This window comes from Eschrichtius robustus, chromosome X, assembly GCF_028021215.1.
Source record: "Eschrichtius robustus isolate mEscRob2 chromosome X, mEscRob2.pri, whole genome shotgun sequence".
NCBI lineage: Eukaryota > Metazoa > Chordata > Mammalia > Artiodactyla > Eschrichtiidae > Eschrichtius > Eschrichtius robustus.
Window position 1 is genome coordinate 119372256 of NC_090845.1, and position 19350 is coordinate 119391605.

A 19350-nucleotide genomic window follows, 5' to 3' on the forward strand; every position below is an offset into this window, starting at 1 on the left:
TCTCCTATCTTCTCTATTAATGGAGTTCAGCATGTATGTCTAAAGCACTGCATTAGGCGCTATGGAGATAGGAAGGTATACAAAGATGAATGATTTCCCTTTGACCTACATGTCAGGATGAGTTAGGCACCCCTCTTCTACTCACCACTCTCCAGAGTACCCTGTATTTGGAAATTATCATTCAATATGCTAATGAGATCTTCCCCTCACTAGACTATGAACACCACGAGGGCAAGAGGCATGCCTTAGGTTTCCGTGCCTGACCGGTGCCCAGGTCAGAGACCGATATCCTAGTCCTCTGCTGGCTGGCTAGGTGGATGACATCACATGCCCTTAAGGAGCTCACCATCAAGCTGGACCCCTAGACTTGGCGTTATGCTCACCTCTTCCCTTTTCCTCATAGCTGATTATCAGCCAGTTTTCTTGATTCTATTTTCACAATATCTACTGCATCCATCCACTTTCTCTTCCTCTCCACTGTCGCCAAAGTCACCCACGCCGCTATCTGGATTGCTGGGACCTCAGCAGTAGTCTTAACTGGTTTCCCCACATCCTCATTGGTTATCCCCACCACTTCCCTGCCATCCAGCCCCAACACCACCACTAGAAAGATCTCCCTAAACCACATGCAATCCCCTGCTTACAGCTTGTCATTGATACCATTCTTAATGTAGCTCCAGCTCAAGGCCCCACCCCTTCTCTTCACTCACCAGACCCTCAGCCCAAATCCTCCTACCACCCACTCCATGCTTCCCTACTTCCCGGCTTTAACTTAGTGACTCCTTCTAACCTTCTGCCCATCATAAGCCTCTTTTCATCATTCAAGACCCAAATCAAGTGCTTTTTTCCTCTGAGGTTATTGTTAATCACATCGTTTCTTTACTCCTCCAACAGCTTCGTACGTAGAGCTTTGTCTGTGTGACTCTGTCCTATCCTGTCACGGTTGGCTGTGTACACACCTATCTTGACTACTAGACTGTAAGCTCCTTGGGGGCAGGGTCCATGAGGACAGATTTTTATAGTCCCCTCCCCACCAAGTACCCAGGAGATGCTCAATGAACAAGCTAAACGGAATTGAATGACCTTTTGACCCCTGGTCCGGGAAGATCCCACATGCCTCAGTGCCGCTAAGCCCGTGCGCCACAACTACTGACCTGCATGTCACAACTACTGAAGCCCACATGCCTAGAGCCCATGCTCTGCAACGAAGAGTAGCCCCCACTCGCCGCAACAAGAGAAAGCCCGCGCATAGCAACGAAGACCCAATGCAGCAGAAAATAAATAAATAAATAAATAAATTTCTTTTAAAAAAAAAAAAAGAATTGAATGACCTGCCCCACAATATTCATTGATTTTACAAATATTTACTGAGCCCAACAACACAGAAAAAACATCTCTGCCCTTGTGGTACTTACATTCTAATGGTCGGATACAGATGGTAAATGAAATAAATAAGTAAATGTACACTATGTTAGATAGAAAGAAATGGTCAACAAAAACCTACAAAAGGGAAGGAGGATAGGGGCAATGGGAATAGGGTTCAATTTTCTCCTGGGTGACCGGGGAAGGTGCTACCATGAAGCCAACGAGTGAGCAAAGACCTGAAGTAGGTAAGGGAACCAGCCGTGCTGATATCTGGGGAGAGCGTTCCAGGTGGAGGGACAGCAGGTGAGGCAGGAGCCTGTCTGGAACAGGCAACCAGGAGGCCAGTGTGGTTGAAGTGGGATGAGTGAGGGGGAGAGAGGTCAAAGAGAAGGCCAGAGGGGCCACCAGAGGCCAAATCCTGGAGGGCCTTGTAGGCTATTGGGAATGACCTTGACCTTTACTCTTTTTGAGACGGGGAGCCATTATATTACTCAAGTTACACTTTGAAAGGATCATTCTGGATCTACTGAGTTTAAATTAGATTACAGGGGTGGCAAGGACAGGAGCAGGGATGCCAGTTAGGAAGCTACTGCAATAAACTAGGTGAGAGATGGTCCATATTCTTCCAGTCTGAGGCCTTCCCTGACGAGCAGGCTTCCTGGCCCCAGCTAGCCAGACCTATCCTTGACAGTTGCATAGGATGCTTCTAAGGGTTAGGTTCCCTAGGTGCTCAAACCAGAGCCAGAAAGCTGCCAGGTGAGTTCTTAAGTGAGTTGTAAACCAAAGAGAGTATAGGTAAAGCTCTAAGGGAAGGGGCCAAAGACCAGGACAAACAGCTCAGGGCAGTCGGTCCACAAGGCAGGGGCCAGACTATACGCTACAAGGCTACAAGGCATCTCAATAAGGGACACTATAAGGAGTGCGTGCTGTCTGTCTGCCCCCCACAACCCCTCAAACAATGCTTGGGACTCCCAGGCCAGGAAGCAAGAGCTGTTCCTTTTAGTTTTACAGATGGAGCCAAGTTAGAGTGAATCTGTAAAATTATTTAGAGATCCTAACAACGAGATTACAGCAATTGAAAGATGCAGCAAGGGGTAAAAATTGGCTGTGAAAATCATCAAAACCAAGGAAATTTCAAGCACAGCCTGTGAAAATACTTCAGGGCTCAACAGAAACGTCTCGGTTCCCAGTAATATTGCATTAGCCAAAAAGTTCGTTCAGGTTTTTCGTAACAGCCTAACGGAAAAACCCGAACGAACTTTTTGGCCAAGTGAATTAAAAACTGCTAAGACATCTACACATACATATATAATTACAAATCTGTTACTAAGCACTTATTCCATTAAAGGAAATGCCCCACCTTCACCCAACACACAACACAGAAAAGCGTGAAACTAAATTTTATCTCAAATGCTTTAGGGATAAGCTCCTCACAGTGGTTATCTGGAGGAGGAGGTGAAGGAGAGGGGAATTTTTATTATCTACATTATCTATTTCTATAAGTTTTAACTTATTTACAGTGAGCCTATAATTTTATTAAATAATAGTATCAATTTTGAGGCATTAAAAAAAAGCAATAAAGGGACTTCCCTGGTGGCGCAGTGGTTAAGAATCTGCCTGCCAATGCAGGAGACATGGGTTCGATCCCTGGTCCGGGAAGATCCCACATGCCGCGGAGCAACTAAGCCCGTGCGCCACAACTACTGAGCCTGCGCTCTAGAGCCCGCGAGCCACAACTACTGAGCCCACATGCCACAACTACTGAAGCCCGCGCGCCTAGAGCCCGTGCTCCGCAACAAGAGAAGCCCCCTCAACAAAGAGTAGCCCCCCCTCGTCGCAACTAGAGAAAGCCCGCACACAGCAACAAAGACCCAACGCAGCCAAAAATAAATGAATAAAAATAAATAAATAAATAAATAAATTTATTTATTTTTTAAAGAAAGCAATAAAGACATTAACCAAAGGAAAAAAATATACTGAGGCGCTAACTACTTAAAAGGAGCCCTTGGGTAAATAGCTTTGAAGAGTGAAGAGATTTAATAATGTGAATAACTGAACCTTATTTTATCTGTATCGTGACATTTTCATAATGCTAGGGATTTTTTTTTTAAATATAGGCAGGACCTAGTTTCTTCTTTTTTTTTAATTAATTAATTTATTTTATTTATTTATTTTTGGCTGTGGTGGGTCTTCGTTGCTGCGCGCAGGCTTTCTCTAGTTGTGGCGAGCGGGGGCTACTCTTCATTGCGGTGCGCAGGCTTCTCATTGCGGTGGCTTCTCTTGTTGCGGAGCATGGGCTCTAGGCACGCGGGCTTCCGTAGTTGTGGCTCGTGGGCTCTAGAGCGCAGGCTCAGTAGTTGTGGCGCACGGGCTTAGTTGCTCCGCGGCATGCGGGATCTTCCCGGACCAGGGCTTGAACCCATGTCCCCTGCATCGGCAGGTGGACTCTTAACCACTGCGCCACCAGGGAAGCCCAGGACCTAGTTTCTTAAATAATAAGAGGCAAGTACGTTACCCAAGAAAGTTCTAGAAAGATTACTGATGAGTGATTAGATTGCATTCCCTGGGTATCATTAATGAGTTAAGGGCAATCTTTTTCAGAATCAAAGTGGCCAGACAGCTTCCTGCAGTCCTATGATTATTATTTCTCCTACACATCTCTGAGACATTTAGACTTAGGTCTGCTCAAAGAGCTTAGGGCTAAAAAAGGAAGTTAGCACATGGCCTCTCTTATTGTTGTACTCTGCCATGGTGATTCTTAGAGTAGCGGGAAGGGCTTTGTACTATGTTACACGGGCTAGAATTAGTAGACAGAAGGGGACATAGTTAAGGTGGAACAGTTGTCTGAGCTTTGAATTCTTTTGCTTTTTTAGGTTTTGCTGCCTTGATGTAGTCTAGGTACAACTTGGTTTCAAGATATCTAATCATAGATTTTTTTCCCAGTTCTGTTCTCGTCTTATTTTTGACATACACATACAAGTACAAACAATTCTGTTAACCGATGAAAACTACAAGATTTTTGGTCCGAAGACCAAGAAAGTACAAGAGTCGCAGTCAAAAAAGCTTTGAAAAGATTGACTTACCACTGGATTTAATTTCTCGGACATAATTACTAGGGAACCAGCCTGTTCTCCCATTTAATGTGCCTTCCCACCAGCCTCCTTCTTCAACTCTAGTGACATAAATGATGTCCCCTTTACAGACAGACAGTTCATCTTCATTAGTCTGCTTAAAGTTGAATCTCGCCTTTACTATCAATTGGTGACTTCCATTTTCCGTCATCTCCTGGAGAAACAAAAGTCACACCAGATTAGGCGCTCATCTCAATGAGGCAGGGGCAGATATTCTATGAATTTAGGCAAATAAAGTAGGGTGACCAAGGATAAAACCCCAGGTCCATCTCAGTCTTGAGTTTTTAACTTAGGAATGGGCCTAACATGGGTAGGCCTTGGGGGAAGGAGGGGAAGGGGATTAATAAAGCCCTCAAAATTGTAGGCAAACTTTTGCATTTGAGAGAATGTGTATTTTGGAGGGGGTCATAGCTTTTATTTCCTTCTCCCCCACCAATTATCTAAAGATACTTCTTTTTTTTTTTTTTTTTTTTGGCCACGCCGCTCGGCTTGCAGGGATCTTAGTTCCCCCGACCAGGGATCGAACCCAGGCCCCTTGCAGTGGAAGCTCAGAGTCCTAACCACTGGATTGCCAGGGAAGTCCCAAAAGATACTTATTTAAATGAGCCAGGAAACAAAGTAGAGTCATAAACTATCCCACTCTGCCTCTACCCAACACCCGAAGTCTTACATAATTATGTGACCAAGATTAGGTACCAACCTCCTCTCATAAAATCTGCCTCCCCCTTCCAATTACTAAGAATATCTTAAATTGTCTAAGACTTAGTCATATGCAAAGATCAAATATCCCACAGTTACCTAAGTCTGGAGTTCTTAACCTGTCACGTGTCCCTTTGAGAAGCTGATAGCACAATAAGCCTTGACCCAAAACACAGACCAGTTAAGTTCACATACAGGAGATTTTGCATACAATTTGAGAGGGCCCAAGGGGTATGGAACCATAAAGTGTTCATCAGCTTCTGAAAGAGATCTGCAATCTCAAAAGATTAAGCGCTTTGGAAGCAATTAAAGTACTTTGGAAGTAATAGCTCATGATGGCTTAAAGCAAGTGGGTGGATTTTGACAAGGAATAAAGGTCTCAAAAGAGCAGAAGCTAGGGCGCTCCCTCCCAAATGAAAGCTCCCATTAAGACCAAATGCAAAGATAACCGAGCTATCCCAATATAGGAGCTCGTCCTGGGCTCAGTAGGAATGCAAAGAGAAAAAGAAAATGACAGTGGCAATGATGAGAGCAAGTAATATACACTGATTGCCTTGTATATGCCAGGCACTATTTAGTTCTCCTAATAAGCCGGGGCGGGGTGGAGGGGAGAGGGGAAATAACAGCAAACTTCCCTCCGGAAGTCGCCCTAATGACTGACATTTGAATTAGCATTCTCAGTTGCTCAGTTCCAGAAAGGGACAGGACTTTGGGGCTTCAACCCCAATTTTCAGACTCTCTGCCCCACATGCCTTTGATTTGTGCCCATGGGCCAGCCTGAATTGGGGCGAGGTTCCAAATTCGTTTTCTCACAACGCCCCAAACAACAGGATGGCTATGTCACCACCTATGGAGATGTAACCGAGATAGCAATCGAAGTTTACAAATTTTAAAACAGGCAGGGGGAATTGGGGACCAGACTTACCACTGGCTTTGACTGCCTTTGCAGCCCTGGAGCTGTGCTAGAAACTGCTCCCTGTGGGTTTGTCTGAGAACTATTAGCAGCGCTAAGAGAAGAGGAACGTCCACATGGCCTTTCTGAGAGCTGATCTGTGAAAAGAGGAAAAGGCACCGTGAAGAGAACCCCTTGTGTCAGAAAAACATCTACAGCTTAATATTATCTTTCACGGGACATTATCAAAGGCACCCTGATCATAATTCTAACTGTTTTATGATGAACATGCCGAGCTTATTTCATTCCCACCCCCTCCCTTTTTGGTGGCCAACTTCTTTTTCTTAACCTTACTGGCCATTGCTCTCCAGTAGAATGAAAAACAGCGACAGAACCACATTTTCTCTTAACCCATTTCCCTACAACTCTTCCCTCCTGAACCCGTTGCAACAGTACGCCCTGTTAGCCCAGGCAGAACTATATTGGGTACCAAACAGCTGTTTGTGGCTCTTATTACTTTGAAATATTTCAAATTTCTCGCTTTGTTTTTTGGCCTATAACTGAGTGGTTCTTTTCTTCCTCACATGGAACAGTCTGTGTGGCACATATAATGTAAAATCCCTCTTATGCCTGGGGGAAGGGGTGGGGAGAATGAGAATGAGAGAGAATGTGTGTTTGAGAAAGATGCAATCTTGATACTGGAATTATTTCTTTAAAAAAATCAAACTCAAGAGTCTTCTCTTGCTTGAAACCTTGTGAAATTCGATCAGCCCAGCGCCGAGCTGGGTGTTTTCAGTATGCCGAGAGCCGTACTAAAGGCAGCAGCTGGCTTCCTGACAAATTCAAATGAGGGTTCTTTTCCTCTCCATTTATTTTTAAAAGATATAAACTGCAAAAGTCTAAAGCCCAAACATTCCCGAGGCGACAAGCTCTGTATCCAAGTAATTTCCTTGATGCTGTGGGTTTTAACTTTCACCTCCTTGTATTTTATAAATATCTATGGCAAGGGAAGAGACTGTAAAACTTGCTAGGAGAGTTTGGCAAAGGAACATATAATTTGTATGGCATAATGTTCGAATTATACGATCCTCCCTGCCCAGAACTGGATAGTTGTCATGTGTGTTAAATATAGTTACTTGAATTAGCTGTACTTTCTGCTATACGCCTTGCAATAGCTCCAAAGCATTTTCTTCCAGAGAGCAGAGCAAAAGAACAACTTCAGAGAAGTATTTTTACATTTATTGCTATTACATACAGCTCTTTTGACTAAAACTATAATTACTCGATAGCTTCCTAGATGCTCCAGCCTATTTGGCACTTGATTATATTGTCTGTTCTTGTTCTCTCATTGTTCCACGTGGGTAAGTTGAGTCTCCCTAAATAGACGGTAATTTTCTCCAGGGCAGGGACCAAGTCTTACACTTCCTTTGTAGCACCTGGCAGTGCTGGGCACACAGCCTGTTGACTCTCCATCAGGGCTCTGGAGTGGGTCAGATGTGGGTCTGAATCCCAGGTCTGCTGCTTACTTTCTACTTGGGCCACTATGGGCCTGACTTTCCTTATCTGTAATACGGACCTAATACTAACACCTACTCCCAGGCTTGTTTCAAAGATTGAATGAGACCACCGATGGCTCTTAGGACAGCCGAGACCCATGGTAAGGGCTCAACACATTTTAACTATGGTTATTCCTGCCCAGCTGTAGGTAAGATACTATATCACGGAAGGAATGAAGTTATACTTTAAGGTTGTCATCATTTGCTTCGCATTTACTAGGATTTATATTTCATTCCGCCAACGTGATGGATACTAAACATTTAAATAAATGATGTTCTTTTCACTCACTATGAACCTGAGGTTTCATTTCCAGTGCAAGGTTACTGAAGGGTTCCTTAACATGGACAAAGACATACAGAAAACTATGAGAAAAAATATGTCTCTGGCGGGCAAAGGGAAGTAACGGCTGCATTTTGTAAACTCTATGAAAAAGGGAACTGATCTTTTTTCCTTTTTATTTTCTGTCTTGTTATACTCCGTTGCCTATTCAATAGCGTTGAAAGAAATTGTTTCTTGGTTCTTACTATATTAAGGGCATTAGAATAACCTCTGTGACAGTTATGTTTAAATCCTAAACTATGACAGATTAAAGTATCTGGCACCCATCAGTGTTTCTTTAGGGGGAGGAGAGAAGTCTGCCCCAATCGCACAATCCTGGCCATAGATAGTTGGCTCCTAGGGTGATCAGAGACATGTGAACCCAAATGTGTCACCCAGAACCCATCTGTCCCAAGCCCTACTTACCTTCTGTTGCTTTGTTGACAGCTAAAAGAGTGCTCAGAACCTTGGAGAAATTGACCCCTGCATGAAGGTCATCAGGATCAAATACCTATGAGAAAGGAAATTGAAACTGTTAAGACACTGTAAGTATTCAACTCAACAAACCAAACTATCAGAAGGCCACTTCCTCTAGCTCTCAGGAGAAAAAAAAACGTAAAAGCCAAGACCCAAACCTCTGTATACCTTTGGGGAGAAATGAAAGCAGCAGCTGAGCCGCCTAATGACATGTGGCGGGCCATCAGTGAGTCAGAGAGAAGCAGTAATGGGAAATGAGAGCCACGCCGAGTCCAGGGCCCACTAGGAAATGCACAGACCTGCTCTTCTGACCTGAGCCCATCAATACTCTCAGCCCAGTTACTGGAAACTCTGTGCTGGGTTACAGTCGATGCCCATCACCTACAGAAGGAGGGGCAGCCTTTGCGACACGCTTTCCTCTGTACAGTTCATTCACTGTTCTCAGCCAGGGCACTGTCTTCAGGGCCTTCCTCTCTGCTGCCCATCCTCCCCAAGGCCACCCACTGGGTCCCAACTCCATGTCGCCCAACTTTCTGCCCAGGCCTGCCTCTTGCTCCCAGCCTCAATGCCCGTTTTCTGCCCCTTGACCTTGCCCCTCTCAGCTCATCTTCATGGATTTGACCCTTGGGTGGCCTGAGCCTATAGGTTCTTCCTGGCCTTAGGTGACTTTTCCAGATACGACCTCTGACCTTCCTGGTATTACTCAACTGCCAGCAGCAAAACGTTAAAGAAATACAATATTTCACTTGGCCTGTCGCAACCATCATTCTGATATCCCACTGTCCCTAGGGAAGATACCAAGCAGTTGTTATTTGAAAGACAATTGTAAATTTAAAAATGTATTCAGGGCTTCCCTGGTGGCGCAGTGGTTAAGAATCCGCCTGCCAATGCAGGGGACACGGGTTCGAGCCCTGGTCCGGGAAGACCCCACATGCCGCGGAACAACTAAGCCCATGCGCCACAACTACTGAGCCTGCACTCTAGAGCCCGCGAGCCACAACGACTGAGCCCACGTGCCACAACTACTGAAGCCCCCGTGCCTAGAGCCCGTGCTCCCGACAAGAGAAGCCACCACAATGCGAAGCCTGCGCACCGCAATGAGAGTAGCCCCCGCTCACCAAACCAGAGAAAAGCCCTCATGCAGCAATGAAGACCCAACGCAGCCAAAAATAAAATAAATAAAATAAAAATAAATAAATTTAAAAAATAAAATAAATGTTTAAAAAAATAAAATGTATTCAATATCTTGTAATAACCTATAATGGAAAAGAATCTGAAAAAGAATAGATATATAGATATATAACTGAATCACTTTGCTGTACACCTGAAACACTGTATATCAACTATACTTCAGTAAAAAAAAATTAAAATTTTTAAAAATATAAAAATTAAAATGTATTCAATGTTTTAAAATGTATGGAGGTGTCTTCTAGTCTCATAAACGTGTATTTGAAACGAGAAGTATGCTCAAGCACAGGCACAACCTATTAATCTGCCAGCCAATGATGCCAATCTATATATATATCTATAGGTAACCAGATGCCCACCTTCTGGACGGAAATACACCTTCAAAAAACATTTCATTCCAGGATGTCTAGAAGTTTGCATCCTTTTTTCCCCCCAATGTGGTGATGGGAATAAAATGTACCTTTGCACATGGGACATGGTTGGTGATGAGCCTAAGATTTTGAAGGGTCTGTCTTCCCATCAGGTAGAGACATTTGTTCCATTTCTAATCCTCATGTTTTCTGGGAGCCGCGTCAAGACCCAATTTTATCTTCTTGGTGTACATGTTCTAGAAGACCTAAAATCTGTCTCTCGAATGAAAATATAGAGTATCTATTTTTTTTTCAAATTTAGGGGGGGCATCAGTGTAAACAATATATGCAAATGTGTGCCCCTTCTGAGACTTACAACTCTTTTTTTTTTTTAATAAATTTATTTATTTATTTATTTTTGGCTGTGTTGGGTCTTTGTTGCCGCACGAGGGCTTCCTCTATTTGCGGCGAGCCGGGGTTGTTCTTGGTTGCGGTGCGCGGGCTTCTCATTGCGGTGGCTTCTCTTGTTGCGGAGCACGGGCTCTAGGCATGCGCGGGCTTCAGTAGTTGTGGCACACGGGCTTCAGTAGTTGTGGCACACGGGCTTCAGTAGTTGTGGCTCGCAGGCTCTAGAGTGCAGGCTCAGTAGTTGTGGCGCACGGGCTTAGTTGTTCCACGGCATGTGGGATCTTCCCGGACCAGGGCTCGAACCCGTGTCCCCTGCATTGGCAGGCGGATTCTTAACCACTGCGCCACCAGGGAAGTCCCCACACTCTTTATTCATTTAATCAATGAATGCTTTGCATTCAAACTTAAAATGACTGAAGAGCCCAATCACATCTAAAAATGAAACACTAATACACTTCTAGCAAAGGGGGAATGTCGATATTACTAAAGAGTTAAATGACACTACAATCCAAATATGTTCCTGAACGCTACAATCTAAAATGCAAACGTTGGACTTGCCTGGTGTTCATTTGTATTGGTACTTGGCTGAATTTGAGAACAAATAAACTGATCAGAAAATGAAACGTGCATCAACAAGAGGCACTGTGTCTGCTTGAGGGAAGTTGCCTGCACTATACACAGTTCCCTTTTTAGAAAACCTCAATACACTAGAATTTACCCACAGATGCTGTTCTGAAGCACTCGGAACTACATAGGAAGAAGTTGGAAGAGGCCTCTCGGGACTAGCAGAGAAGGCAATGCCTGAGGGTTATGATTTCCGAGCAGATGGAAGGTTAGATAGAACCATGAACGCCCTCTACGGCACTGCACCCTCACAAGCCTCACATGGAATGGTACCGAACATTCCACCCCACACCTTTCTTCCATGCACTTGAGATTGGTCACCTACTAAAATGGAAATATTATTTGGAGGGAGTGCAATACTTTCAGCTGTTATCAGTCTTTTACATCTTAGTGGAAACGAGAGGTGTGAGACCAAGTTTAGAGACGATGACGTGGAGAAAAACTAAGGGCACTGGCGCCCAACTGGGAAAAAGCAAGGGAGATTCCCCCAGCATGGAGAGGGTGCGGGGAGAGCAAAGAGCAGTAGATTCCAATACAAGCCACTTGCCTAGGCCTAATCCCAATCATTTATACGTGCAAAATGGAGAACCAATTCCCCTTTTCTATCTGCAAAGCAGTGGGATGGTTAAAAGGTAATGCAAATTTGTACTTCGACGCCGTTAGGCGATTTCACAATACAAAGTCCCGATGACACTCATCTCCCTATACTCTGTGCAAGCCTCACTCGCTTGTTTAGTGTCTCTGGTATGAAACTGAGTCCCAGATTAGCTGAACTTTCTTGATTCCTATTTTGGTGCAGAAATTAGCTGCTTAGTTCCAGTTGGATCTGTGAAGGTCAGATGAACAGCAGGATTCCCTCCCTCCATTTACCACTACTGTGAGGCAGACAGGAAAGAAAGGATTGCTTCTTAGACTACAGCTCGATGGTTTCAAGGTCCCACGCCTGCAGTGGGATGAGGCAAGGTTCAAGTATAACAACGACAAAAAAAAACATTTACTTTACGTTGGGTAAGCAATAGGAGAGACAAGGATTAAAGTTCATTCAAGATTTTTTTTGTTTAAGTATTTACATAGAGCCAGCCTAAGGTCTAATCCTACATCGGCAGCTGAAATCAGACAAGGCATTTCATTTTTAAACGTATCCCCACATTTTTCCATTTTGGAGATCCACAGTGACAGCAAAACCTATTTTCCATCCACTAAACACCAGGTGTTAATTCTGAACCGTTGGGGATCTGCCAGTATAAGCTGCACAGAAGTTAATATTTATATGGCTTTACAAATAGATCCTTTTTGGAGGAGTTTTCAGTTTCAACATGTATGCTATTTTATGACATTTTCCCTAAACTGAGAAAAGCAAGGAAGCACAGGAGAAGACACTCCCCCCAGCCACTTGGTAATCTTACAGCTACGATTTCCTGACTTACCGAGCCCTTGCTATGCGCTACATGCTGACACCATGCTTGGAGTCTTCATTGCCCTTGATTCTCCAAGCAAGCCTGTAATGTGGGTACAGTTATTTCCCCCATTTTACAGATAAGTAAACAGTGACTCAGAGTAAGTAGTTAAGTCACAAAGCAAGAAAGTGATGGAACCAATAAAAATACACAAGAAAGTGCTCCAAGAGGCATTTTAGCCCTGTATGCATACTTTATGTTTTCATGAGACATGAAAAAGATGAGAAAGAAATCTGTGAGTTTGTACACAAAAAGAAATCCCTTGCTGCTGTCGATATGAAATCCCTTGCAGCATCTGTACCATACGCAGCAAGTTTGTTACAACCTCTAAGATGACTTAATTCAACTAATTGTGACAAAGAGAAAATGGCCTATATGAGAAAGCCCCTGTCTCCCCAGGGGCTTCGCCTAACTCATGTGCTGTCCTTCTCATTTCAAGGGGCAGCCCTGACCCAGCAGGCACCTGGTCATGTTTGCCAGAAGGGGGTTAGGGCTGCCCTGAGTTACTTCTATTTGTTCATCTGGTTCCATCGTCCACATAAGTGAGGTGTTAGCTGGTGGGGGGGGGGGGCAGGGGGAGGGCGGCATCCAGCCCGTGGTTATAGGACCAAGTGAAACCATTCCTCGGCATCATGCTCTCAGCACCGGAGGTAACCAGTCACGACCCCAGCCACATCCTTGTTAAGAGAAGAAGCCATACCGCATGCTAGTTCGGATGCCTAGTGATGGCTCTAATGTCACGTGGCTTCAGTACCACTCAGCGAACTTCATTTAAAGTTAATTTAGGGTTTGAAGTGATCACAATAGGCTCCATCACTCAACTATTAAAGTCTAATCAACTGCAAAGCAAGTGATTCATTGGGACCACATGGACATAGCTTATGTTTCAGGCCCAGTTTTTAAAAAAATTCCAAATACTTCAGGAACATTCCATCTCTTCCTTGTTCTTACTGAATAAGATCTTAAATTAACTTAGCCCGTCTTGAATCACATTCTCTTATCCTCACAGCTGAGCACGCTGCCTCTGTTAACCCCTGAACTTGGAAGGAAATGTCATTACGTCGTGCGACAGAGCAAGCAAATCTGAGCTGCTTAGTCATATTTCACCGGGTGGCAGTGCTCCTGGCTCTGTGGACACGACCTGGGAGGCTTCCGCTCAGCTCCTACTAAAAGCAGTCACCAAGTCAGCGACAAATAATGCTCTCAGCTCAGAAGCTGGACTCAACTCGCCACCGGTATTCCACTTACTAGAATACAGTGGATGGCATTTGTACCCTGCCTGGTTTTAAATAATAACTGTTCCAATTTGATATGGAGCAAACCCTGCTCTCTACTTCTCTCTTATTTCCTTCCTTTCTCTCCATTTCAGCAATTTAGGGAACGAGATCTGACTTATGCATGTAGTTGCAGTAACATCGGTATACTGAAAAGAGCCCTGATGTGAGGGCCAGGAGACCTTGACTCCAATCCCAGATTTGTCACTGCCGAGCAGTTGTGAGGACCTAAGGAAAGCAACACTACTTTCTTTGTGGCTCTGTTTCCCATCAGGACAGTGAGAGATGTCTTTGACCAAAGGAGCGCAGGAAAAGGCCTGCTGGTCCATCATCTGAATAGGGGCTCCCAAAGGCAGCATCTTGGCTGGGTCTCCAAGGTCCAGAATCTGGCCTTCAGTTCTCAAGGCTTTTGAAAATGGACTCATATTCACCACGTTCACAAAAGGCCAATGCATAAGCCAAAATGCCAATTTACTAATTAAAAAAAAAAAAAAAGAGCCATGAAGAGGATTGGATACTCCCATTTTATGGGCCAGGTCACTCTCTCCCAATAGAGAAATCTACATAGTAAGCCAAATTACAATTAGAAATTTGTCGGATAATACAGAATCAAAGCAAAGGGAGTCTGGGGTATCACAGCCTAACATAATTATTACCTGTTTATAGTTGATTTTTTCAAAATGTCATTTTTTAAATGGCCTATTTATAAATTCTGGCTTTATCTTGCCACCACTGCCTCGTGGGACTCGGATTGCAATTGTGGACAGCTTTGACCATCTATGTCCTTTTGTCTCTGTGGATTTATATAGAGTCACTTTAGATAACCAATACGGGCTTCTAGATGACTTGGACCTCACCTCCTCCAGAGCTAGGAGGTCCAGCTCCACAGAGCTCCTGTAATAGGAGCAAAGATCTGAGCGTAATTGTCACTGCTCACACCTCATGGAGAAGTTTCCAAATCCACTCCGGGAGGCTTCCTCAGCATCACCGACGTCAACGTGTCCCACCTTATGATCGCCATCTTCCTTGTTAGCATTCACCTAGGGCAAGAACCTCTTTCTCCACAACAGAGATCTCTCTTCAGTTGAGTAGCAAGTGTTGAGGAAAGTGGCGAATGAATGAGGAATGATACAGGCATCTTGGTGGGGATGGTCCCAGGATTAAAAAGAGAAAGAACAACTGGCTTTGGATAATCTCACCGAAAAGAGAGTAGGCACGAAGGAAAGGGAAAGATGAAATCTCTCTTGTCGATAGCGTTTGCCAAGCCAAGGGTGGGAAGCCAGAGGCTTAGAACCAGCTGCCTCTCAGCCCGCCGGCCGCTGTGGCCCTCCCCCCGCCCCCCCTCCTGTGCCTCTGTCACTAGAGCCACACTGGCTGCCAGTTTTGAGGGATGCGGGCGGGTGGGTGATGCCCCAGCTGCTGGAGTGCCTGTGCGCCAGAGCTGGGGGTGTCCTTCCCAAGCCCCAAGCCGCCACCGTGTCGGAGAAGGGGACTTACGTCTTAGTTGTGCAAACTGGAATGAGGAACACATTTTCCCGGGGACATAGTGTCACCTGCGCCACTTAGTCTCTATGACATCCATAGTTCAGCCACATTAGTTATGAAACTAGCCGCTGTGGGCCAGCCAGAAAACAGACTCACCACGTAGCACCTTGGTTCTATGGGAAAATGTGTTCTGTGTTCCTAACAATAACTTAAAAACAAATATTTGGAAAATAATCCATTTTTATACTGAAGAATGCCTGAACGTGGGGTCCCAGATCAACGTCCTCATCCTTTATATTTCTTCCTTGTCCTCTCACGTAAAGGATGAATTAAAAAAGGAGGAATTGGGCTTCCCTGGTGGCGCAGTGGTTGAGAGTCTGCCTGCCAATGCAGGGGACACGGGTTCGAGCCCTGGTCCGGGAAGATCCCACGTGCCGCGGAGCAGCTGGGCCCGTGTGCCACAGTTACTGAGCCTGCGCGTCTGGAGCCTGTGCTCCGCGACAAGAGAGGCCGCGATAGTGAGAGGCCCGCGCACCGCGATGAAGAGTGGCCCCCGCTTGCCGCAACTAGAGAAAGCCCTCGCACAGAAACGAAGACCCAACACAGCCCTAAATAAATAAATAAGCAAATACTTTAAAAAAATAATGACTCCCTTCTTTAAAAAAAAAAAAAAAAAAAAAAAAGGAGGAACTAAAAAGAAAAAAATACCCTAGACACTCCGAGTACTATTTATTTTGGAACTCCCCAGGATGAATCCAGTGACACGTGTGAAGACCATGAAAATAAGCTCAGAAAGTGTAAGAGCCGACAGCTCCTGCCTGTTTAACCGTCCAGGCAGTTAAGGAGGAGACTCGCCTGTGAAGATAGGGTTCCTGCAGCCCCTGTTTTCCTAGGAGCCTCCTGTGATTTAGGGTTGGAGCCCGAGAACCTAGCAGAAGCAGCTGCTTCGGGACAAATTCCATGCACAGGAGAGACTGGTGTTAAATGAGCCCCACCCAAAGCTGAGGGAGGGAGGAGGGCAATGGAGACAGGAGCCCCTCCTCCAGCGGTCTCATCCGCTGCCTTCCTTAAGAGTCCTCCACCAACTCACCCTCACCTCTCTTTCTTCTGAACAGCTACAGCCTTGCAGTCTGGGTAGATGTTGCACACATGCACTCTCAATCACCTCCCACTGTAATAGTCTCTATTTATTCTGTGAGGGTTAAGATTAGCCCTGGCTTTCCCATTGGAAAGCCAACTCTTTGCAGTGCAAAGGGCCCCCCAGCCCTGGTCCAGCATTCAACACATGAGACACTCGATAAATAGTCATTCATTGGTGGCTTGACGGGATGGACTGTCAGAGAGACTTAAATATAAATTGCGCCTAGAATGTAAGCCCCATGAAGCCAGTTCTTTCCAACCTTTTTCACGGCTGGATCCTCAACGTCTAGAAGAGTGCCTGTCACATAGTAGGCGCTCGATAAATGTTTGATGAGTTAATGAAAGTTTAGAAGCTCTCGCCAATTGGTGATTAATTATAATTGAGGAAAAGGCATTGCCGAAATTACAGTAAAGGCAAAAAGAAATATCATTAAGGGAGAAAACAAATCCATTTCCATGTGACTTTTCAGGAAACATCTGTTATCTAAAATAATATACACCTGTGCTCGTCTGCAAACTGAAGCCCTGTGACCATGACGTGGCCAAAGATGCTTCAAACTCCATGGTGGTGGATTTCATTAACTCGTCTGCCAATGCGATTACTGGCCTGTCCCAGGTAGTACAGGTTCCTTTTAAATCTCCTCCCAAAGCACCATGATGTGAGCACTATAGAGAAGGGACACTGGAAAGAACTGTGAGATTTTACTGTCTGGCTGGGCTGGGCTATCTTTTTTTTTTTTTAAACTGTTTATTGTAAAATAGCTTAGATGACAGCCACTAAGAGCCACATTCACCTGTTCATCCCTTGCTCTAAAAGAGGCTCTGAGTCCCAGCAGGGCACAGTGGGATGTGGCAAAACACGGCAAAGTAACCCACGAGAAGTAAGAAGAGGTGATAGGCAATTGGCAAGACTACAAATCACACACCTGAAGTCCCTCTTCCACCAGCTAATCCGGGTAGGAAGGATGTTGTACCAAAGTTTCTCCTACTTTCTTTCTTTCAAGATCACCTTCAACCATTCATTTGGCACTTTTGGTGCACTTTGCTTACGTCTCTATGTGAGTCACTTTTTCAAGTCTGCCCTTTTCAGAGATGCCCATCAATGCCTAACAGACATCAATCAACCAATTAATTAACTAACTAATTAATTAATTAATTAATTTTCCTCCACCTGACCCCAAACAGGATCTGTGCCTAGGAAACCATCCAAACACAGGAAGGTGGGTGTACGGGAGCTCAGATAGCCAAGCCATCAGGAATGGTGCTTTCAGTTAAAATCCACGTCTCTCAGCCTAAGGTAACCCAGCCTGTAACTGCCTACAAGGTCAAGTCCACGCTCTTCGAGCCAGCATTCAAAGTCCTTCTCAAGCTGGTCCCATACCTAGCAAGCCCATCGTTTCTCATCATCACCTCCTCGTATGCCCCAGAATCCTTTGCTTCCTTCACTGTGCCTCTCTCTGCTATGCACACTTCTCCTTATGAAAAAGTTCCCTCGGGCTTCCCTGGCGGCGCAGTGGTTAAGAATCTGCCTGCCAATGCAGGGGACACGGGTTCGAGCCCTGGTCCGGGAAGATCCCACATGCCGCGGAGCAACTGGGCCCGTGCGCCACAACTACTGAGCCTGCGCGTCTGGAGCCTGTGCTCCGCAACAAGAGAGGCCGCGATAGTGAGAGGCCCGCGCACCGCGATGAAGAGTGGTCCCCGCTTGCCACAACTAGAGAAAGCCCTCGCACAGAAACGAAGACCCAACATAGCCATAAATAAATAAATTAATTAATTAAAAAAAAAAAAAAGTTCCCTCAACCGTCTGAATCCTAGCGGTCCTAAGGAGCCCATCCTCCATCACTCTCCTCCACGGGGTCTTCCCCCAACACTACACCTCAGTACACAAAGGGCTTCTCTTTCTCGCAACTCTGTATTATGCTCTAGATTCTGGAAGCTTGGCTACCTAGCCATCCACTTCTACACGCTGCGAAACTCCACTATTTCCCATACACATGCTGCCTTTTTCCACAATTCTCAGTACTCACCATGTAGACGGTGCCCAAGCACTTGCTGACTATTCCTCTTTCCTTTCAACCAAAAACTTAAGCAGCTATTTCTTCCAGCAGAAACACCTGTCCTTTGGTCATACCTTCCCCAGAAGGAAAGACAGGGGGAAGGTAATTTTTTCCTGGTAGAACTTGATAAATCAGGGCTCATATATTTTCCATCACTTGGGAAGATAGATGCTTCTTTTTGAAGAATATGATTGAGAGAAGCGAAGAATGCTGACAAAGCATCTACCTCACCCAAAGGCAGTGAAGTTACTACCTGGGCTCACTTGGGAGAACCAAAGTTACGGAGTCCTGGGTGTGCAAATCTCACATGTGGACAGCCCAGTGAAATCGAGAGAGTTTGGGTAACATAAGGAATAAGAAGTGACCTGAGCACTGAAAAGGCAGAGAAAGTCTTCCAAATGACATCGTGGCACCTAATCTCTCATACCTTTCATTTTCTTTCTTTTTTTTTTTTTTTTTTTAACTTTTAAAAACATGAAACAGTTGCTCCAGCTTGACATAAAGAAACTGAGTAATACTGTATTAGGAAGGACCCGGCTTTCATTTTAGCCTTATTTTCATCCACTAAAGAGTCATTTCTCTGAATAAAGTCAGCTGTTGATAATCTACATATAGACTGTTAGATATTCAATGTATCTAAAATAAATTTTTAAAACTTCATCCACTCATTACCCATTCAACAAATATTTACTGAACACCTGGTATACGCCAGGCACCAATACATAAATTTGTTTTAAGATAAGAAATAAAAAGGATGCTATATAAAATCTAGCAAATAAAATCACCCACAGGTATACCAACTGTCAAACATTGTTGTTCATTCTGTTCTCTTTGCTTGAAGATGATTTTTTAACCCCCAATCAGGATTTTCCCCAATCCATTCCCAAATACCAGCATATCATCAAAGAATGCAAACTGGTCATTT

General features: G+C 44.7%; 1 protein-coding gene across 5 annotated transcripts in view; it reads right to left on the bottom strand.

The window, feature by feature from the left end:
- ARHGEF6 (Rac/Cdc42 guanine nucleotide exchange factor 6) overlaps positions 1-19350 on the bottom strand; it is a 103827-nt gene that overhangs the window by 65860 nt on the left and 18617 nt on the right. For all 5 annotated transcript variants that reach the window (XM_068532542.1, XM_068532543.1, XM_068532541.1 and 2 more), the window contains 3 exons: positions 8389-8473; positions 6121-6245; positions 4449-4650 (listed from right to left, as the gene is read on the bottom strand). In XM_068532542.1, the coding sequence (XP_068388643.1) occupies positions 4449-4650; positions 6121-6245; positions 8389-8473 (412 nt within the window). The remainder of the gene's footprint in view (positions 1-4448; positions 4651-6120; positions 6246-8388; positions 8474-19350) is intronic.